This window comes from Trichosurus vulpecula, chromosome 8 (assembly GCF_011100635.1).
Source record: "Trichosurus vulpecula isolate mTriVul1 chromosome 8, mTriVul1.pri, whole genome shotgun sequence".
NCBI lineage: Eukaryota > Metazoa > Chordata > Mammalia > Diprotodontia > Phalangeridae > Trichosurus > Trichosurus vulpecula.
Window position 1 is genome coordinate 37146378 of NC_050580.1, and position 22412 is coordinate 37168789.

The following is a 22412-nucleotide window of genomic DNA, read 5'->3' on the forward strand; positions in this document are numbered from 1 at the left end:
ACTTGTTGCTTAGGGGGAGCAGACAGACAGAACTGCTCCACTCTGAGTCTGCTGTTTCCTTCTGCCAAAGAGAATGGCCTTTGGACTGGAAAGGGATAATAAAAATGGCTTATAAAGAATTTAATACGTAAGGTAAATATGGAATTAGTAAGAGAACAACCCCTAGCCCTTGATCAGCTCAGGTTGCCTGGCTCTGAGAAGCTGCACCCTAGTATGTGTGATCGCTGACTCATTGTCAATGATTCTTGAAAGGTTTGTAAGGTGGTAGAGGAATCTCAGATCCTGGACTGATTATCAAGAAGGGAAGAGACTAGAGCGGGCCAACCATACCAGTGACCTTGACTTTACATCTTTAGGTTATATTTTTTAAGGCTTGATTAGTGAACATTTAGAAAAGGAAAGTCATGCCAGACTAACGTCATTCTCAGCCCCTTCTCTCCTTTGGTGCCCTCCCCTCCATGCAGGCTCTTATCCCCTCACACCTGGACCGTTCCTCTGGTTGGTCTTCCAGTCTCCCCTCTCTCCCTGCTGCAGTCTGTCCTCCACTTAGCTCTCCACTTGATCTTCCTAAAGCATAGGCCACCATGTCACCCTGCCTCCTGTTCACTAAACTCCAGTGGATCTGTATCAGCTCTAAGATCAAATAAAGCCCTATATTTGGCTGGTTTTTTGCACTAGCAGATCAGGGGGAAACTAGATAAAGTTGACAGAGATGTTAGCAAGCATAAAATCTATGGAAAAACATGGGCTGAGTGATACATCAGTACAGATTGAATGGCCAGGTCCAAAGAGCCATCTTTAATGGCTTAAGGTCATCTTAGCACTGTTGGTCTCTGTATTTCCCCAAGGATCTGTACCATTTACCATTTTTATCAGTAACTTGGGTAAAATCGCAGATGGCATGCTTGTCAGATTTGCAGATGTCTGTGATGCTGAATGAAAGCATCAACATTCAGAACATCTCACCAGGCTAGAATATTGAGCTGAATAGAAGGAGATGAAATTTAACAGTGCTAAATAGAGTTCAGAAATCAACTTTGAAAGTGCACCGTTGGAAAGGATTATCTGAAAAAGATCTGTGGGTTTTAGTGGACTGCAAGCTGATATGGAAGCCAAGAAAGCAGCCTTCAATTATGTTAAAAGATGTGTAGTTTCTGGGAATACAGAAGTACTGATAGTCCTGATGTGTTCTTTCCTAGTCAGACCACATTTGGGGTGCCATGTTTAGGACTGCACACCATGTTTTTATATTGATAAGCTGAAGGGCTTCCAGAGGGAAGTAGCCAAGATGATGAAAGGCCTCTAGTACCTGCCTTATGAACATCATGCAGAGCACCTGGGATGGTTAGCCTGAGTTGGAAGAGAACACTGCTTGAGCGTTTGAAGGAATGTTCTGCTTGGTCTCAGAGGACAGACCTGGAAACAGTAGATAGGAAGACAAGTATAATAAGCTTCTTGACAATTAGTGCTCTCCAGAAGTGGAATGAATGGGCTCCCTCCATGTGTAGCGGGCTCTTCCTCACTGGAGGTCTTGGGGCAGAGACCATCTAACCTGGGGATGGGGAACCTGTAGCCTTTAGGCCACGTGTGGCCTTCTAGGTCCTTGGGTGTGGCCTTAGGACTGAATTTTCCAGAACAAAGCCTTTTATTAAGAGGATTTATTCTGTGAAGTTTGAATTCAGTCAAAGGGCCTCACTTGAGGACTTAGAGCACTACATGTAGCCTCAAGGGTGCAGGTTCCCCACCCCTGAGCTTGTCAGGAGGGTGAGAGGGGACACTTTTTTCAGATATAGGCAGGTTTGAATGGTCTTGGTGATACCTTGGGATTCTTTGAAGTAAATGTAAGGCACTTTGTGGTCCAGGCAAATCATTTATCCATTTGGGAAATTCTCAGTATGAAAGCTTATTTCCACAATGCTCTCAGAAATATGGTTCCCTGAAAGGTTGAGGGACTTGCCGGTTGTCACACAACTAATGTGTCAGAGGTGAGGAATTGAGCTGAGATTATCCTGACCTCAACATGGGCCTGGAATAACAGCAAAGTCTTTGCTCTGGGGGAAAAGTAGATTTTTGTTTGCGTGTGTTTTAATAAGCCCAGTATTTGTAAATGCATTGTCTGGGAGTGAGGAAAGATCTGTATAAATCCAAATATAAAAATAAATCTTCCAAATCCTCCACTTTCCATATCTTTTTGTAATACAAATAATCTCTACTTTTGGCTATCACAACAATCCGCATCAACATAGCCATAAGATAGTCAATATTTTTTCCTAAGATATAGTTCCTTAGGCAGACAAAGCCTTCCAGATGTCTGATCAGTTGTATTAGTTCTCTTGGCTGCCAGGACTCACCGCTAATGCATTGAACTCACAGGCCATTAAAACCTAGAGTTCTTTTATCATGAAAAAAAACTCTAACCATAATTCACCCTCCATGTAGCGTTGTCATTGATTTTCAAACTAGACTGAAGGATGTTCCATTCATTTGAATTTGGTCATTTTGGATTTGCCTATCATCCTGGCTCTAAGATCGTTTTGTCTCATTCTCCAAGATTCTTTGGTCTTCCAAGTACCTCGTATTGTTAGGGAGCTTGCATAATATTTTGTCCCGTCCATGGTCCTGGGGCAGGGCATGCTAGGTGACCCCACCAGAAGCTTTACCCCAGATCACTCTAATTAATACACAATATTTCATGACAAGTCTATTAGAGAGTTATAAGATGCTAGGTGAAAGACAAGCAGGAAGGTCAGTTGGTTAGTAGAAACAGCTATGTCCCAGTACATAATCCTATGTACTATATGCTAAGGATACAAAAAAAAAAAAACAACCCCCAAACCCAAGACCAAACCAACCTGCTCTCAGGGAGCATATGTGTCAATGGAGGAGACAACATGCAAAGCAGTTACATCCAAACAAGCTAGAGACAACGGAAATGGGAAGGCCCTGGCAGTGGGGCAGAAGGCTTGAGGGGAGCCGGGGAAGGGCCTTTCCAGCAGCCAGGAAGGCCAGCTGGCCGAGGTTTCTTGGAGTAGATGGCATTGGAATCAGGCTTTAGAGAATAGGTAGGGATTGCACAGGCTTAGTGGGGGAGCCTTTCCTTGGAACAGAAGCCCATTTTTAGCACCGATATTCTCCAAGTGCTGCTGTATGGCCATGAATCATAGAACACCACAGCCTCCTGGGAATGAAAGTCATGGGTCACCAAAAGGACAGTGGAAAAGCAGACTCATGTTGAGACTGTAGCCTATCGCTGACAAATAACCGCACCCCAGAAATTGTATAAAATATAATCAAGTCAAACTAACAAGCATTTACTAAATACTTACTATGTACAAGGTACTGCTAAGCTCTGGGGCACAAAGAAAGGCAAAAACAGCCCCTGTCCCAGAGAAGCTCACAGTCTGATAGGAGAGACAACCTGTCAACAACTGTATTCAAACAAAATATGAAAAATCTCAGAGGGAAGGCACTAGCATTGAAGGAAATTAGGAAACGTTTTGTGTAGAAGGTGGGATTTTAGCTGGGACTGGAAGCCAGGAGGTGGAGCCAGGGAGGGAGAGGATGCCAGGCATGGAGGGCAGCCAGGAGAATGCCCAGAGTTGGGAGGTGGAGTTGTTCTGGGAACAGTAAGGAAGCCAGTGTTACTAAGTTATGGAGTGGAGTGAGGTAGGAAAGGGCCAGCTTATGATGGGCAAAGAGGTTAGGGCTGGATAAATGATCTGGTAATAATCAGCAGAGAGGTGATCATTGAATCCTGGGAGCTGATAAGATCACCAGGTGAAATTGTATAGAGGGAGAAGAGGGCTCAAGGGGTCCCCATGGCAGGACTGTCCTGGATGTTTGTCCCTCAGAGGAGCCCAAGGAAGAGAAGTCAGATAGGGAAGAGGAGAGGCAGGAGAGCATGTCCTGAAAACCTAGAGAGAAGAGAATCTCATGGATGAGCAGAGGATTAGAGTTCCAAATGCGTCAAGGAGAGAAGGATGGGAATTAAGAAAAGGCCATTCCATTTGGCAGCGAAAAGATTGTTGGTAACTGGAGAGGGCAGTGTCAGTTGATTGATGAGGTTGGAAGAAGAGAACAAAAAAAAGAAAGTGGAAAACTGGTGCTAGGCAGATGGGCTTCTTGAAGAGTTTAGCTGTGAAAGGAAGGAGGGATGTGGGACAGTAGCTATCAAGGATGAATGGATGCAGGGTGGGATTTTGGAGGCTCTGCAAGAGATGGGCAGGTTGGTAGGCAGTAGGGAAGCAGTCAGCAGACATATGGAAGATGAGCGAGAGGGGGATAGAGAGGACAATCTGCAGGAAAAGGCAGGATGGATGAGATTCACTCCTGCATGTTAGAGGGCAAGGAGAAGGGCCAGGTCGTCAGGTGAGACCAAGGTGAAGGAGGAAGTAGTTGCAGAAGCTATCTGGGACGCATGAGCTAAGGATGAGGCTTGGAGAGGGAGCTCCCAGACAATGGCCTCAATTCTTGGCCAAGAGGGTGAGAGGCTGGAGGAGGGATGACAAGGTTTGGACGAGCCCCTATGGCGAGGAAGGCAAGTGTAAAGGGTCACTCTGCCTTGGTAAGGACCCTCTTGAGGTTATTCTGCATTCATTTGTAGAGAGCTCAGTCAGCTCAGTTTTGTTCCTTTCTCCAGCTTCTTTCAGGAGCGTGTGAGGAGGAGCAAAGGCAGCAGATGATGCCTGTAGCCAGGAGATCTAAGACTGGAAAAGAGATGTGCTGATCCCGTAGGGAGAGCCTGTGATCCCTCCCTGACTCCAGGGGACGTTGAGAAAAGCTACAGTGAGTGGGCTCAGTGTCCTGTGCAGAGCTGAGGAGAGGATATGGGGGAAGTTAGTGGAGGGCCAGAAGGCATGAGGCAGGAAGAGTAGTCTATATAAGTGCAGGGAGTTCCACACTGATGAAATCAAAGCTCCATCAAAGCATCAGACTTTTACCAGAGGGAGGCAAGACCTTCTAAGTGTGGGAACAGCCCACATAAAGGAAAATGCTGTGGGGACAGTATGGGGGGCTGAGTGTAGACTGTCCAGCACTGCTGGGGATGGTCATGTGGAGGAGACAAACTATGAGGGCCACACACCTGGCAGCTGTGCTGGTGGCAGCAGAAGAGGGCTGTGCTGTGTGGAGTGGATGTTAACGGGGAGGCGATCCCCAGACACTGAGCATCTCAGATCCTCTCTTCTACCCTTCCACAGACCACACACACATTCTCCGTCTACTTGTTGACTTCGTCCAGAACTCTCAGCTGCTGTGGGCTGTATGGGCTCTGAAGCTGTCTCTGATCAAACTTCCAGCCCCACTCCAGCAACCACTGAGCTGTGCATTGTGGACATGTCCGTGGATTTGCTGGATGGCAATTGGGAGCAAGACCAAGGCGGTGTGTTAGCATGGTTTGGTCATGTTGAGTCCGATCACGTCTCCTACAACTTAACTATACATAGACAAAGCCCAATAGAATGCAGAATTCTAAGGTGTTATTAAAGTCCCTGAGCTTTCTGCTTGGTGAACTGTCCTCCTCCACATCTAGAGGGCGACGTTGATGACGTCGTTGAGCTGGGCTGTAGAATCCACTGCTTTGTAAAGCAGCTAGGGCCTAGATGTGCTGCCCTTTGATCAAACCCAAACTTCACAGGACACATCCCCTTAATAAAAGGATTTGTTCTGTAAAACTTGGACTCACCCAAGGACCTAGACGGCCACATGTGGCCTCGAGGCTGCTGGTTCCCCACCTCTGATCTAGGCCCATATCCTTCCTGAATCATTCTTTTTTACTATGGCGATCCCAACAAATTGACGATAGTTCAGTTATCGTTTAGTCCTGGGCTGCCCAACCTTAGGTTTTTATTGAAACAATAGGCAATATATTTTGATTTGCCATTTTAGTGAGAGCTCTGCTTCATTTGCTAAAGCATTTATGTAAATTTCTAAGCTTGTAGGCTGCTGCATAAATCTCACCCGTAGGCCGCATTTTGGACAGCCCTGATTTAGTCTATGAAATTTGATTAAATTCATCTAGAATGGCTTGTGCTACATTCTGCTAATTTGAAAAAACATTGAGTGGACCAGAAGTCACAGGGAATGGCTCCAGTTTACATAGGAAATTCAGCTAGCATAGGAAAGAGGCTAGGTCAAATATCACTCATTGTAACATGCTGTTAGAGGATCCTGATTCACTGAGGGCACATGTTTCTAATTCATGGAAACTATATATTTAGAAATTATAGGCCCCAAATCAGAGTGAAATCACCAGGAATTTCTGTCTACTTTAAGGCCAAAGAAGCCTTCACCTTACTGCTTTGAAATTAATCTATATTCTTTTGTTGTTGTCTTACAAATACCTAAGAAAAGCTTGACATGTGCTCGTCACAGCCCAGGGATCATTAGAGATGGCCTGAGGAGAAGGATTTCTGGACTATAGGGTTCTCTTGAATTTTAAGAGAGGCGAGATGCTATGGGTGATAGAGGTCGCCAGCTCAGGATGGGCCTGGTTCAAGCTCACCCTCTGATCCATTGGCTGAATGACTGCAGACACATCTCTCAGTTTCTCAGTGACCCAAGCAGCTAGGATTCCTTCCTTAGTAAGGAAACAGTAAGCTACAGAACTGTTTCTGACCTGAATTGGTAGAGGGAGTTTGCTTACTAAGAGTTCCCTATACTTATGAAATCACAAATTCAGACCAAAATGATTCTCAATAGGTGTTTTAGCAGAGACAGAGATTGACCAGGAAATTCCTGCATTCCTCAAAAAACCCCTAAATTTGTCCCATTTTTTCTTTTTTAATATTTTGTTGATTTTTTTTTTAAACATCTCTGTCACTTCCCAATGGCCTTTCTTCATCCCGTAGAGCTTTTCCTTGTAACAAGTAATCATCATTCCAAACAAATAAAAGCATCCGCTGTGTCTGAAGTGGCCTCCACCTCTCTGCCAAGGGTCAGGAGCCTGCTAGGGCTGGGATTGCCACAGTCACCTTCATGACGCTTGCTTTCCTCCCCAGCCAAGAGGCGCAGACAAGAGTTTCTACAAGAGACATTTGTTTCTAATACGAATGCTTCGGACAACTGCCCACTCTTTTCCTAAGTTCTTCCCTTTCCACCCCACATTGCAGAAAGGAGAAGGTGTCGAGGAATGTGCTGATGTCTTCTTAATGTTTCTGAGGAGTTCATGGCTCAGGGGAATGTGGCAGAAGGGAAGTACTTCCTTCAGAAGACTTTGGAGAATACCTGTGGGTTAGTTCAGTTCCAGAGATGTAACTTTCACCACTTTGGCACATTGGGAGGCCGTGGGTGGGAGGGGCTCTGTACTTGAAAGCACCTGAGACCAGTGCCCAGCTCTGCTGCTTATGATAGTGAGTCATCCTCTACGGTAATTTCCAGACCAGGACCTATCCCTATTCACACTCCTTTGTTTCTTGACAGCTACAACCAACTCCATCTTCTTCCATCATTAATCTTTGTGCCTTGGCTTACCTTAAACAGTGCCTTCTCCTTTGGCCTCCTTTCTCCACTTCGTCCTTCTCCTTCGGCCCAGAAATGCCTGCCCTTCCTCCTTCTGGCCTCATCCATGTCCTCCTGCTGGAGTCCTTTTTTCGCCTGTGCTCTTCTCTTTAAGCACATCCGTATTTCTCCTCCCCAGATTCAGTCTCTGAGCTTCACCACAATTCTGAAGCCCTTGACATCGCCAGTCTCCAGATACTGGAAGAGAGAGAGAGATTTGTTCTGTTTGGCTCCCATGGCAAAGCTAGGGAGCAAGGAAGTAGAAAAGCTGCAAAGAGCAGATTGAGGCTGGATATCACGAAATCTGATGATTAGAGCTGTTCCAAAGCAGAATGGGGACCCCCTTCACTGGCTAGCCCCTTGTTGGGTATATGGTGGAGGATGCATTGGATGAGAATCTCGATAGCTGACATTTGTATAGCTCCTCTGTGGGCCTGGCTCTGAGCTAGACGAGGATGATAGATGAGGAAACAGAGGATAAGTGACTTGCCTAGGGTCATGTAGCTAGTAAGTGTCTGGAGCTGGGTTTGAATTCAGATCTGCTAGATTCCAGGCCCCACTGTGCTATCCACTGCACCACTAGCTGCCCCAGATGAGTGTGGGCCTGGAGTCAGGAAGACCAGACATCAAATCTGGCCTCAGACCCTTACTAGCTGTATGATTCTGTGCAAGTCACTTACCTTCCGTTTGCCGTAGTTTGCTTATCTGTGAAACGGGGATAATAATAGCACCTACCTCTGAGGGATGTGGTGAAGACCAAATGAGATGTTTGTAAAATGCTTAGCACAGTGCCTGACACATAGTAGGTGATATAGAAATGCTCATTCTTTCCCTCCCTTCTCCTGTCATCCCCTTTTGTGGTATGAGTTGGACTGGATGGCTGCTAAAGTCTATGCCAACCCTGAAATTCTGTGATTCTTGGATTCATAATTCTTTCTCCCTTTTTTCCAGCTCCAGTCCCTCACTTGCCCCTTTTCTCCTGTGACTCTCATCTTGGAAAACTGAGAGTACTTGAATAGTCAGTAAAGATTATTATTGGCCTACTACGTGCCAGGCACTGTTCTTCATACTTGAGGGTTTACAAATAAAGATAAAAGACAGTTCTTGCCCTCAGGAAGCTCAGAGTCTAACAAGGGAGACAACATGAAAGCAGCTATGTACAAATAAGCTACATTCAGGAGAAATTTAGATTATCAGTAGAGGGAAGGCACAAAAAAAAGCTTCCTGTGAAAGGCAGGATTTTAGCAGGCCCTTTAAAGAAGCCAGGAGGCAGAGATGAGGAGGGAGAGCATTCCAGGCATGAGCAATAGCCAGGGCAAATACCCGGAGGTGGGAGATGGAGTGTCTTGATCAAGGAACAGCAAGGATCCAGTGTCACTGGACTGAAGAATAACTGGGAGTGAGTAAGGAGTAAGGAGCCTGGAAAGGAGAGGGGCAGGTTATCCTGGAGGTAATAGGGAACCTCTAGAGTTGATTGAATAGGGAGAGTAACATGGTCAGATCTGCTTAGGAAAATCACCTTGACAGGTGAGTGGAGAATGGCCTGAAGTGGAGAGAGATGGGAGGCAGGGAAAGTTCCTAGTGACAGGTTTGTATATGTCCTTGTCCGGTGATGACAGCAGAGTTACTACAGATGGTCTTTGATAGTTGTCCATGGATGGTACCATGCCTTGTAGGCTTCATCATGAGAATGAACATTGATTGGAAGAATGGTTCTACTCTCCTGCTTCACGCAGCCTAGGTGGACCCTCCAGGTCAGCTTGGGTCTGTTTTGAGGAGAGGATACCTTTCTCCCACAAGGTCTTTTTTTTTTCTTTTTTTGGCAAGGCAGTCGGGGGTTAAGTGACTTACCTAGCGTCACATAGCTAGTAAGTGTCAAGTGTCTGAGGTCGAATTTGAACTCAGATCCTCCTGACTCCAAGGCCAGTGCTCCATCCACTGTGCCACCTAGCTGCCCCTTGCCATGAGGTCTTGAGAGGAATTGAGGCAGTGGCCCTGCCCTTGGTGGAGGTGGGGCTGAGCTTGGGTTGGCAAGGCTAGGACCAAAGGAACTTGAATCTAAGATAACTTGGGAAGTTTAGGGGCCACCTAGTTTGGGAACTAGATATATTTTTTTTGTATTATAAACACAAATATGTTAGTTATTTTATTTGTTTTTTATAAAGTCTTTACCCTTGTTAATAGCCCCTAGAAAATGTAGTCTTGACCAAATAGAGAAGAAGGGGAAGAAGGGGAAGATTGAAGTGAGTGCGAGAAAGGACACCCAGAGACTGGGGCAGGGGAAAAGTGCCTTCCGTTTCTGAGCTCAGGAATCACAATCAGCTCAGTGTCTACAGTGTCATCCAGGGCTCTGGGTTCAGAAAAACCTAGTCAGCTGTGCCAGGTGAAGGAGCAGTCATGGCCAAAGACATAGTCTCTGCACTTACTGGGAGAGGAAGGGAAGGCCCGATCTGGATGAAATCCTCACGTGGCTTCTGTCTGCCTACAAGGGACTGCCTTCTCTGGGTTGGGGACTGGAGAAGTCATCTGTGACCAGAGGCGTTCCCTGTGGGACTCCAGGGAGGAGGAAGAGGAAACCAGTCATGCTGATGTGGTGGTTCAGTGTGAGATTTACTGCAGATAAGCCATGATGATATTATTGAGAGTTCACTTTAGTACTTACTGAAAGGGAACCAAATAAATCCAGAGTGACATTCTTAGCTAGCAGGTTTTTCTTATGTTTATCAAGGCACCAATCTTGAGGTCTACCTAGCTGATTGGTTCATCTCTTTTATTACAGTACTTTATTATTGTAACAATGGCCAGAGTTGGATAAAAATCTGCTCCCCTCTCTCAGAGGGCCCCTGTCTTTGTGTGGGTGAAGCGACTCCTTCCCACCTCCTCCCTTCATTTCAGCGGTGACTGCCAGATAAACTGGGCCTTTACTTCTCCCTTAGGAAAGAACCTGATGGCTTTTATTGCTGGTGGCTCTTGCCTCTGAGGGAAGCTTCCTCCAGTTTACTGCCACTTGCCTCCTGATTCTTGTTTCAGCTTAGTGTGTCTGTGGAAATCCTGAGGTCCAGATGATTGGACACTGGACCTGAAGTCAGAAAGGCCTGGGTTCAAATCCTCCCTCAAACACTTCCAAGCCATGTGACTCCTTGGCCCTGTCTCCAGCTCTTCCAAATTTGCCAGAACATTTCCCCCAGGGGAGGGGGAAGGAGCACTTACTGTCTTTTCTAACCAGTTGAGGCCTCCCTGTTCCCAGGATCCCCCACAGACTAGCCTCGAGTACTTTACCTGGGCCAGCAAAAGCAGGTCTCCCATGTCCTGTTACATCATGCCACCTCTTCACTTCATTTCCTGTGAAATTTTTGACAGACCAGACTAGATAACATGAATCCAATGGCCTAGATGCAGTGTGGCTGGGGGAAGGACTGCTTTTGTCTTTAGACTGAGAGTCCAAGATCTGGTTTATGTTTCTGCTCTGCCTCCTGCCAGCTCTGATCTGGGTGGGCAAGTCTGCTTCCCTGACCCTGTTTCCCAATCTGTGGAGCAGTGAGGATAATACTTACACATAATCCCTCACAGTTATGTGTCACCAGCATTGTGGTTTTCCAAGTTCTTTCCTGAAAAATGACCCTCCAGAGTAGGTTTTGAAGGTCACATGACCAGATGTGGCAGAGCTGGGACTTGAACCCAGGTCTTTGGACTCTTGAATCTTGTGCTTTTTGTACTTTATACCCCTAAGGGCCCCTTCCTCAGAGCCTGGTTAGCCTCTCTAAGTGGAAGGTTAAGAGGCTTTTTCTTTCACAGCTGAGTTGACCAGGCAGTTGAATCACCAAAGGTACTTGGCAAAGAAAAGCAACTAGCAGATTATTTGTAGTATGGAGGGGCACACCAATAAATTTAGGTGGTGCCAAAGAATACTTGCTTTAGGAAAACGGACAACCGCTGAAACAAAGGGTCTGCCCAATACCAGCAGCGGTGTTGGCACAAAGCCCTGGCAGTCACGGCTCTGGTTGTTCCAGGTTTGGCTCAGTGCAGCCCTTTGCTTACTTAGCAGGTTTAGTTTTCTGTTTAAACTCATTATTTTTAGGTGTGTACTCATATGTACTGAACCTTGTTTGCATATGGTCTTGCATGAAAACTCTTGTTTCATCCTTCTCTTCCTTACTCCTTTCAATCTTTCCTGCTCAGAGTTCCAAGGGACTTGGTTTCCTGACACTGATAGCTGATAGTGTTCCTGACTCTCTCTACCAAACCCACACTTAAGCCTCAGGTCAGCCGAGCTTGTCACCAGCTTGTTAATGTGCTATGGAATGTTAAAATTATATATTCAGCTAACTGCTTTTGTGTCTGCACCTAGATCTAGCTGTGTGTCTATTTATACAAAATGTATGGGCTAGCTATAAAAACATGTAGTCCGTGGTCCATGGGCCAGCAGAAGACAGTTCTGGGAATCAGGCATCAAAGCTCGAGTTGCCAGCTCTGCCCCCCTGAAACCTCCCTGGACTTCAGTTTTTGGCCCTCTGCCCCCAACAATTGAGGGGATTATGCAAAAAGGTTTTTAAAAATCACCCAAATGTAACATGCTGTAATTTTATGTTGTGTGTTGGACATGATGCTTTTTAAAAAATGCACAAACAGTATCGATAGTTGGAATGATAAATGATACTGCTTAGAATAGAACCTGGATATATTTAATTAAGATGAGCATGTGACAGCAGTGAAAGTAGGATTTGATTCTCAAAAGTCTGAGTTCCAAGTTGTCAGGAATGAATTTTCTGAGAGTTGGTATCATGTTTCAGAACCCTAGAGGAGTCAGGAAGCTTGGGTTCTGGTTGTGGTTCTAGCCCTGACCAGCTCCAGGCCTTTGAGCAAACATGTCCCCCTTCTCTGGGCCTCAGCATTTTGTTCCAGCTCAGACCTTCCTTGGCAGTCTCTTCCAGAACTGGCCATCTCTTTTCTGAAGTTCCTTCTGACCTGAATGTGCTTTGCTCTGAGGCCTGAGGTCCTTTTGGAGTGTGACTTCAGAGAGTTAGGCTACAGAGGTCAGTGGGGTTCCAGGGAAGTAACAGGTTGGGAGACAGGATTGATGAGGTGCAGAGGCTGCCCATCGTAATCTCAGCAGCTCAGCCTTGGGGTGCATGGTCCCCCTTTCTGTATTGGGGAGGATCTCATGGATGGAGGGGGGAAGAAGTGAAAATGGCCATGGCCAGCTGTGTTTCTTCTCTTATCTAAGACGCTGGTATCCTGCTCTCTGAAGGACTCGGGTGTGCACAACATTTGTGTAACTTTAAGAAGTAATTCCCAGACAAAGGAGCTATTTTATAGGCAGTGGAGAAAACCATCACTTTAAAACCAAATCAGTCTAATGTCTTCTTTGTTTTCCTCAGAATATCCATCCTTAAGTTGAAAGCCTAATGAATGCTTCAGTTCTGACTCCTTAAACCAAGCCAATTCTGTAAAGACGTAACTCTGAGCAAGCCAGCGGCTCTGCCTCAGTGTCCCCACAATAAAATGGGGATGATAACAAACCCTGTCTCATCATGTTGCTGTGTGGACCAAAAGAGAAAATGTCTAAAGCACCCTGAAAACGTTAAAGGGATACGCGTAAAGCTAGCTATAAGGGAAAGGCGTGTTTTAACCCAATGGCCATGTTAATTATCGATATGCTAATAGTAGACTCAAAATGTATGTTTATGTTCATGGAGGTTTTTTTCCCCTTCTGCAGGACAGTCTCCAAGGGTACAAGACACAGAATAAATTTCTAAATAAAGAGATTTTGGAACTCTCAACTCTTCGAAGAAATGCAGAAAGACGAGAGAAGGATTTAATGGTTAAGGTCAGATTGAAAGTTTTGCCCTAGTCTGGGGAGGTTTGGGGGGAGAACCATTCCAGCTTGGGAGTTTAGGAACGCCAGTTCAAATAGAAATCTTACAGAGGAAGAAATGGTTATTGGAGAATATGAAGAATTAGACAGTTAAGCCTTCTTTGACTCTCAGCTTGCCTGGTTGAGAAGAGGGAGACCCTTGTGACCTTTACAAAATACATTTTAAGTGATACTGTCAGGAATAGTTAAAAATATCATTTTGATGTGTCTCTTTTTAAAAGAGAACTGTGGAAGTTGTTCAGAAGTTGTTATGTTTTTCTTAGTCCTGTGACTCAGACCCTATAAGTGAGCATGTTGTGTGAGTGTAGAGGCGTCAGGGTGGGAAAGAGGGGAGGCCAGCCCATGACCCTTCCCATGTAAGCTCGGCTGCCGTCATTTTATCATCTGTCAGATGGAGCTAAGAACACAGACTCTAGCAAATCGTAACACACATTTTGTAGCATTTTAGAGTCGGAAAAATAAATGCCCCACTTTAGCCCTGGGAGGGAGGGGTAGAAGTCCTCCATCCTTGGGCTAAGACAAAATGAGCTAATGCATGCAGAGTGCTTCTCAAACCTCAAAGCACTATCTAAGTGTAAGATATTGTGTACCCATTTCACAGGTGAGGAAACTGAGGAGGCTAGGGCTATTACTTCCCCATGTGTCTTTCTCCACTGAAGTCCCACTCTGATACCTCGCTGTGATGTAGAGTTTACCGAACCTTTAAAGGCTGTGTCAGTGGAAACAAGTCCTCTGGAGGTAGAAGGCTGTGGTATATAGACCCACTGTGTGCTTTCTAAGGACCAGCTAAGTGCAGATGCTTGTCAGCAGAGATGTGGCTTTGAGGCGATGGGTTGTGATCTGCATTAGTGGAGGGAGCACTCATGTAAGGGAAATCAGGTTCCTGACATATTAAAATAAGCATATAATATGTATGTAGTGCTGTGTTTTCTGTGCCTGAATTTGAATTGAAGTGGTCATGAGAACATTTTCTTCAGTATTCTAGCCTGGAAGCCAAACTGTGTCAAATAGAAAGCAAGTATTTGATTTTGCTTCAAGAAATGAAGAATCCTGTGTGCTCAGAAGAGCAGGGGCCTGCCCGGGATGTCATAGCCCGGCTCCTGGAAGATGCTTTGCAGGTGGAAGCCCCAGAGCAGCCGGAACAAGCTTTTGTCAAACCACATCTTGTCAGGTAAATGGGCCATTGGACCATTTTTAGGAGGCCACACAGGAATCCAATTGGCCCAACTCTCCCCTCTTTGTAGGATAGGATTGCCTCAGACACGGAGCCTTTGGCTGCCTTTGTCCCCATTTCACAGGTGAAGAGGAAAGGATGTAGAGGGCTGCAGGCCCCCCACCCCACCAGGGGCTCTAGGCTTGTGCTGAATGGAGACAGTAACATCGGCTGCCTTCACACATGCTCTGCCATAGCCTCAGCACCCTGAGACCTCCAGCTGGACCTCGAGCAACCATGTTTTTATTTGTTGTTTGTTTCTTAGAAACATTTGTTAAGCCTCATTAATCAAGAAGAAAAGAATAGAAGCATAGGCTCTTAAAAACTGGCAGGGGGCATTGAGATCAGACCCCTCATTTGATCGATGGGGACGTGGGTGTCACTTCCAGGTGGAGTGACCGTCCCATGGTCACCAAGCTGATTAGTGACAGGGCAGGAAGCCAACATGGGTGACGCTGGGATGAATGCATATGTCTTTGTGGTCACTATTGAGTTTTACATTTGAATTTAACTTTGAAGAGCTTATGCCTCCTCTCCAAAACACCTTGTATTTTTTTACTTTGTATGCAGTATGTCTTCTCCAGTAGAAAGTCCTTCAGCTCAGGATCTGTTTGACATTTGTCCTTCTAGCCACAGTACTGGACGTGTAGTAGGTGCTCACTAATGTTCATGGGTCGATTCTCTCCGACTGGATTACAAGAGGCTGGGCCTGGAGTCAGGAGACCCGAGTTCAAATCTGGCCTCATATTTACTAGTGACCTTTGGCAAGTCACTTAACCTCTGTTTGCCTCAGTTTCCTTAACTATAAAATGGAGATCCTAACCACACCTACTTTGCAGGGCTGTGAGAATTAAATGAGATAATAAAGTGCTTAGTGCAGTGCCTGGCATGTAGTAGGTACAATAGAACCGTTAGCTATTATTATTTTACTTAGCACAGTGCCTGGCACAGAGGAGGTGCTGTATAAATGCTCATTCTCTTTCCCTTTTCCCCCTTCCTTGAGGGCAAAGACTGTGTCTTCTACCACTTTTAGCCAGTCTAGCTCTAGGCACCACAGGATGGCAAGATTTGCCCCATTTTAGAGCCGATTGCCCTGGCACAGACAGAGTAAGTGGCTCCAGGTCATGTTCTTGCCACACGCCAGGCATTGGCAGGCACATGTCCGTGCCTGGTGTAGCTCAAAGGCCTAATACAGGTTTGAATTTCTTCTCCTCAGTGAGTATGACATTTATGGGTTTCGGACGGTCCCTGAGGACGATGAAGAAGAGAAATTGGTAGCTAAAGTGCGGGCGCTGGATCTGAAGACTCTGGCTCTCACAGAAAATCAGGAGATCTCCACTGGGGTCAAATGGGAAAATTATTTTGCCAGCACCATGAACCGTGAGATGATCTGCTCTCCCGAGCTGAAAAACCTTATCCGCACTGGGATTCCCCATGAGCATCGTTCCAAGATATGGAAGTGGTGTGTTGACCTCCACACGAAGAAGTTCAAGGATCGCGCTGAGCCCAGCTACTTCCAGACCCTGCTCCAGAATGCTCTTGAGAAGCAGAACCCGGCCTCGAAGCAGATCGAGCTGGACCTCTTAAGAACACTGCCAAATAACAAACATTACTCTTGTCCCACTTCGGAAGGCATTCAGAAGTTGCGGAATGTCCTGTTGGCCTTTTCATGGAGAAACCCCGATATAGGATACTGCCAAGGTTTAAACAGGTATGAATCAGGGACACAGAGCTCACAGGAAGATTTGAGCAGGAGCTGGAGGGGCCTCAGGAGCCATCTGGGCCAGTGTCAGGGGTGACAGGATGGGTGTCAGGATTTGAACCCAGATCCTTGGATCCATACCCAATGCTCTCCCACTGTGCCATATTTCCTCTCCACTTTTTAAGGCAGGAGAAGAAATAGAACATCCAGTATTGCCAAAGAAGTTCAGAGAAATAAGCCTTCTCTCCATGTAGTATGGAGGAAAGCACATTATTTTTGTCTGAAGCCACTTGGTTCTCCCTGTAATTAATAGGATGTACCAGGGGAAAGATATCCAAACAAATGTGTCAGACCTGTCTCAGGGCTGGGCTGCTCCTCTCTGTTGTCACAAGTTTGCATGCTTAGTTGCTGCTTTGGGCACTTTCTCCCCAGTAGAATACAAATCCTTGAGCTGGCATGTTGAGGAGTTTTTCCAAGACTGTGGAATCCCCTATTAGCAAAATAAGTCATTTGATTCTGATTGTTGTGGGTGGAAGTCTTATGTGCTGTGTCCGTTCTGAGCATTTAGCAGCTCTCTCTCAGGCCTGCTTCCTGGACTAGTCTCTTCCCTCCTCCTCATACCAAGTCTGACTTGTCACCTTCCATGGCTCCCTCCTGCCCTAGATCACAGCTCCTCAGGAGTGAATGTTGCACACCCACCTGAAGCTGTTGCCATGCACTGCTGGATGTTTCCTCTTCCCCCCCAAAAGAGCTAAAACCAACCCAAAGGACAAACACTGTTTGTGCCCCAAGCTCTTCCTGCCTGGGCACGGCTCCTCTGCTGCTCTTCTCCCAGGACGCTTACCTTAGCTGCCTTGGCTTCCATCCTCTGGGCATGTCTTTGGACAACAGAAGGTGGGCGAGGAGTTTCCTGGGCCTGCTTCTTAACCTTCAGAAACAGCTCCCTCCTTCTTTTCCTCTTCAGAACTGTTTCTCTTTGCAGTTTCTGAATTTCATAAAAGGGAGGGGGGAGGGCAGAAGGAAGAGGAGAAGTAGCAAGTGGGTAACGGTAAGATAAGGGAGGGGAATAAAGAGGGAGGGTTAACTGAGGAAAGCGGCGGTCAAAAGCAAAACTTTGTTGAGGAGAAGAAGGGGAAAGGGAGAAATAAAAGCATAAACAGGGGGAATTAGGATGGAGAAAAAGACACAGATAGAAATCATAACCCTGAACGTGCAGGGGATGAACATTCTCACAAAACAGAAGCAGATAGCAGAATGGATTAAAAACCATAATCCTACAACATGCTGTTTACAAGAAACGCATCTGAAACAGGGGGATACACATAGGGTTAAGGTAAAAGGCTGGAGTAAAATATATTGTGCCTCAGCTAAAGTAAAAAAAGCAGGTGTAGCAATCCTAATCTCTGAATTTCATTCTTGAAACCTTATCCGTCTTAGATTAATTTTTCCAGCGCCTTGTAGAATGTGAGGCCATGAAATCAGACATCTACCAATTTCTCTGAATCCTTTGAAGCTAGCTCTTCCAAACACAGAGACTTACATGTTTCCCTCCTCATGACTCTGGGTCAAGCACGAGCACCCTCCTTTGGTGGATGAGGAGGCAGGCTCCCAGAGAGGCTCTCGGTTGTTCACAGTCACCTAGAGTCAGAAGCATCTTTGGGCTTCAAACTGCCGCTGCTTTCCACATTTATTTCAAGATTTCTCGTTAAGTGTTCGTGGATTTACTTGAACTCTTTGAACAGGACAGCAGGCTTAATTAGTGAGATAAAGAGATATGTTTCTTGGGTTTTTTAAATTGCTTTTTAATGCAGCGTGTGTGTGATTGCTCCTGAGAAACAGTCCAGTCAAAGGAAAGAACTAACTTGTAGTGTCTCAGCAGCAAAGACAACACAAATGGAAACGGAAAAGGAAATCTTTTTTCAGTTCTCAAGCTTTCAGGAATGCTAGGCTGGAGGAGTCCTGCTGACTGTTCCTTATTGGGATGTGCTAAATCATTTTGGCTGTGGGAGAGGAATGAAGAACATATCTGTCTCTTGTAAATAGTGTTGAAACAGATGCTTTCTTCTGGAAGGATCAGCTCTTTGACTTTTCTCGGTCTGCTTGTAGGTTGGCTGCAGTTGCTCTCCTCTATTTGGACCAAGAAGATGCCTTCTGGTGTCTTGTTACCATCGTGGAAGTTTTCATGCCCCGAGATTATTACACAAAGACTCTCCTAGGATCACAGGTATTACAAGATCCAGAGAATGCTACATTTCCATTCCTTGTTTTTAGAGTTGAAACTGTAATTTCATTTATTTCTTTTTAAGGTTTTAATTATTTAACTTGAGGGAAGAACATCAAAGAAATTGTCAGCTTGAAAAGTTAAACAAAGAATATTTTATGGGTGATACTGAGGAAGGAAGATCTGAGATCAGAAGTACTTGTCATATTCTGTAGGCCTACACTTGTAGCAAGGTGTTGGAGGGAGAGAAACAGCTTAGCATGGACAAAACGTTAGATCCGGGGTCCAGAGTCAGATGTTAGCCTCTCGCCTCTGCCACAACCCCCCTGGAAAGCAATTTGAAATCATGCAACAACAGTGACCAAAGCATCTCTGCTGTTTGATCCAGGCACGTGTGCCAGGGAGGTTAGTGACAAAAAGAAGGGCCCTGTACGCCCCACAATACTATGGCAGTCCTTTTTGTGGTGGCCAAGAACTGGGAACAAGGCTAGTTCCCATTGAGCTGGGAATAGCTAAACAAATGACCACCGAGGGAGATCATGGACTCTTTGAGGCTGTCAGAAATGACAGGCACGATGAGTCTGGAGATGCCTGGAAAGACTTATATGAACTGATGCGAAGTGAAGTCGGCGGAGCTGTGAAAACAGGCCTGTTCAGTGAGTACAGCTGTGGCAGTGGAAAGACCAACGCAACAATCACAGCTGAATGTTCTGTAGAGTAGCCAAACTTGGCCCCAAAGAAGAAAGTAAAAAGAGGCAACCTCCCCCACCAGACCCCCCTGCAGAAGTGGGGGTCGTGGTTGTGGAATACTGCACATAACATCTGACAGGCATTTTACATTTTGGTTGGCGCTGCTGAACTTTGTTTCTTTCCCTTTTTTTATTCTTTATTATAAGAGATGACTCTTTGGGAGGGGACTAAAGGAAGGAGCTCAGGGGAAATTATAAATGATGTAGAATGAAAGATATTAACAAAATCTATCTTAAAAAAATTCCACCTCTGCTATTCATTGCTATTTATTGCCTTGGGCAAGTCATGTAACCTTGTGTGGGCTTCACTTTCCTCAGCCTAAAAATGAAGGCTTTGATTAATTAGCTCCAAGATCTCTGACTTCTTGTGGTGCCATGAGTGTCACTGACATTTCAAGAGTGTTTGTTCGGAGACACTTTGCTCATGAATCTTCAGACTCATTTTGGTGTCAATTCCCAGTTTTTATACCATCATATAAGAAAGAAAAGGGGAAAAGATGGAGTTCAAGTCAGGAAGGAAAGTCTTATAATGACTTGGAAGGACAGAATGGCCAAGTGTCAGGTGTCTCGGGATTTCGGAGAGTAGGGGCAAACCTCAAACTGTTGTCTTTTCTTTGTTCCACTTAGCATTAGCACCATGGAAAAAAACAAACCTTTTTGGATATGTGAATTTAAAGATAAAATTTGCACCAACCTGTGCTAAGAAGCCAAAAAACATGTTAAAAATCTTTTAGAAAGATGTGTTTGTGTGATTAAGGCAGCTAGGTGGTGCAGTGGATAGAGTGCCAGGCCTAGAGTCAGGAAGACCTGAGTTCAAATGTGGCCTCAGACACATACTAACTATGTGACCCTGGGCAAGTCACTTAACCGTGTTCACCTCAGTGTCTTTATCTGTAAAATGAGCTGGAGAAGGAAATGGCAAACCATTCTAGTGTCTCTGCCAAGGAAACCCTACAATCACAGAGTTGGATACAACTCAAAGATTACTTAAGTGCAAGGTTTTGTGAGAATTCTGAAGGCAGAGAAGGCCAAACCAGAGACCTGAGCCGAAGACTTCATCCCTGGTCGGCTCAAGGAGATCCCAGACTGACATTTCTGAGCAGCACTGAGTAGTCCTCGCCTTGATCCCTGCTCACAGCACTTCTGAGGTTCTCCAGTTAGCCTGCTTTGGCAGAAGTGCTTGTTCTGAGCTCAGCATTGGGTTTAATGCCAAGAGGGTACAGGAGAAACTCAGCCTATGCCCCCGGGGGCTGGTGATGAGGTCATTTCTCATTTTCTCTCTTATTTCCTGTGTGCCTCATCTCACGCTCCACCCCAGTCCCCTGCCCTCTTATTTCTTCTTCCTCTCTTAAGCCAGTGGACAGCCTTGGCCAAGCTCTAACACTAGCATCCAGTACTCAAAAGGTCACTAACCCCAGCCTCAAATGAAATTAAGGGGCTTTATAGAGTAGTAAGGGGCAGCTGGGTGGTGCCATTGTGCATAGAGTGCCAGGCCTAAAGTCAGGGAGATTCCCCTTCACGAGTTCAAAGTTGACTTGACACTAGCTACACTACTTACTTACTAGTAAGTTACTAACTTACTAGTTACCCTAGGTGGAGTCACTTAACTCTTGTTTGCCTCAGTTTCCTTATCTGTAAAATGAGCTGGAGACAGAAATGGCAAATCACTACGGTATCTTTGTCAAGAAAAGCCCAAATGGCGTCACCAAGAGGTGAACACAACTGAAAAGCAACAACAAACTAGAGTAGCGATGTTGTTTCCTGTGTGGTTCTGAGAGTTATATCCACCACAGGTCAGTGAGCAGATTTTGTTTGATTTAACAAGTCAGCATGCTTATCAGATCCCTTAAACATTTTTATCACCATCATCCAGGAGCTACACTTTAATGTTAAATGCTGTTACTGGATGGCGGCCTAGGAGCCCTGGGTTCTAGTGTTGACCCTTACTGGCTGTGCAACCTAGGAGCCCTGGGTTCTAGTGTTGACCTTGCCCCTTACTGGCTCCCTGCCCAGGGTCCCTTTATCCTTGTCAAGTGAGAAGGTTGTACCTGATGATTTCCTAAGCTAACTCCCAGTTCTGACATATGTTGTGTCCAGTCTTTCTTGCAATGGTCTGTGAACCTATCTACTCTCTGGGACTGCCTCTTTCTCTTATAAGCTCCTTTTGAGTATGGGTGTTAGGATCAAACTCAGGGACCGTCTGCTTTATACAATGTGGAGAAGACAGTGCTGGCTTTTTCAACCCTGTCTCCACATGATCAAAGAGTCAGTAATGTGGGCTTTTGACCTGAAGAACAGCATGTATTGTTCCTGGTGCCACACTTAATGTAAACTTGGGGTAGTTTTGACTCTCTTTGTGTTTAGGATGGTACTGGGCATCCTGTGGATCCTTGGTAATGATTTAGATGCTGCTGCTAAACTAATGTGGATGGGTATTGTTTACCACTCTCTTTTTCTTTCTTCAGGTTGACCAGCGAGTTTTCAAGGATCTCATGAGTGAGAAGCTGCCTCGGTTACATTCCCACTTTGAACAGTACAAAGTTGACTATACACTCATCACATTCAACTGGTTCCTGGTGATATTTGTGGACAGTGTTGTTAGTGACATCCTCTTTAAAATTTGGGACTCTTTCCTTTATGAAGGACCAAAGGTACATTGCCTAATCTATATATTTGATGATCATGACCATACTGATAATCGCTTTATGTCAGAAGTCTTTGAGTAGAGCAGAATAGTCAGTATGATAGTGAAGTGAAGCAGAGAGACCTTAGTTGACATTGAAGCCTGTTCTGATTTGAGTTAAATGCAGACTGTCTCATGAGACTGTTTTCTGAATGTCTACTTAAGGCAAGTCTGTATGACCTCAGTCAGTCCTCTTTGGATGAAATCAGAAATGTTTGGCAAATGTTCTCTTATTATAGCCTGCGAGTGGAGTGAACCTTAGAGGCATCCTAATCATGAAATCATGAATCTTTCCTGCCATGAACCAAACAAAAGGTTATCTCCCCACAGTTTAAAACCCAGCACCTGTCTCCCTGAGGCAGCCCAATCTGCCTTTGGGCAGCTCTGATTGTCAGGAAGTTTTTCCTTATGTTGTCTAAATCTGCCATCTGTTGTCCTTAATTCTGCCTTGTATGGTAAGAAGACAGCAGCC

General features: G+C 45.4%; 1 protein-coding gene across 1 annotated transcript in view; it reads left to right on the plus strand.

Moving 5' to 3' along the window:
- TBC1D2B (TBC1 domain family member 2B) overlaps positions 1-22412 on the plus strand; it is a 78171-nt gene that overhangs the window by 46386 nt on the left and 9373 nt on the right. The window contains exons 7-11 of the mRNA XM_036735652.1: positions 13214-13324; positions 14350-14543; positions 15802-16296; positions 18394-18511; positions 21723-21908. Of these exons, the coding sequence (XP_036591547.1) occupies positions 13214-13324; positions 14350-14543; positions 15802-16296; positions 18394-18511; positions 21723-21908 (1104 nt within the window). The remainder of the gene's footprint in view (positions 1-13213; positions 13325-14349; positions 14544-15801; positions 16297-18393; positions 18512-21722; positions 21909-22412) is intronic.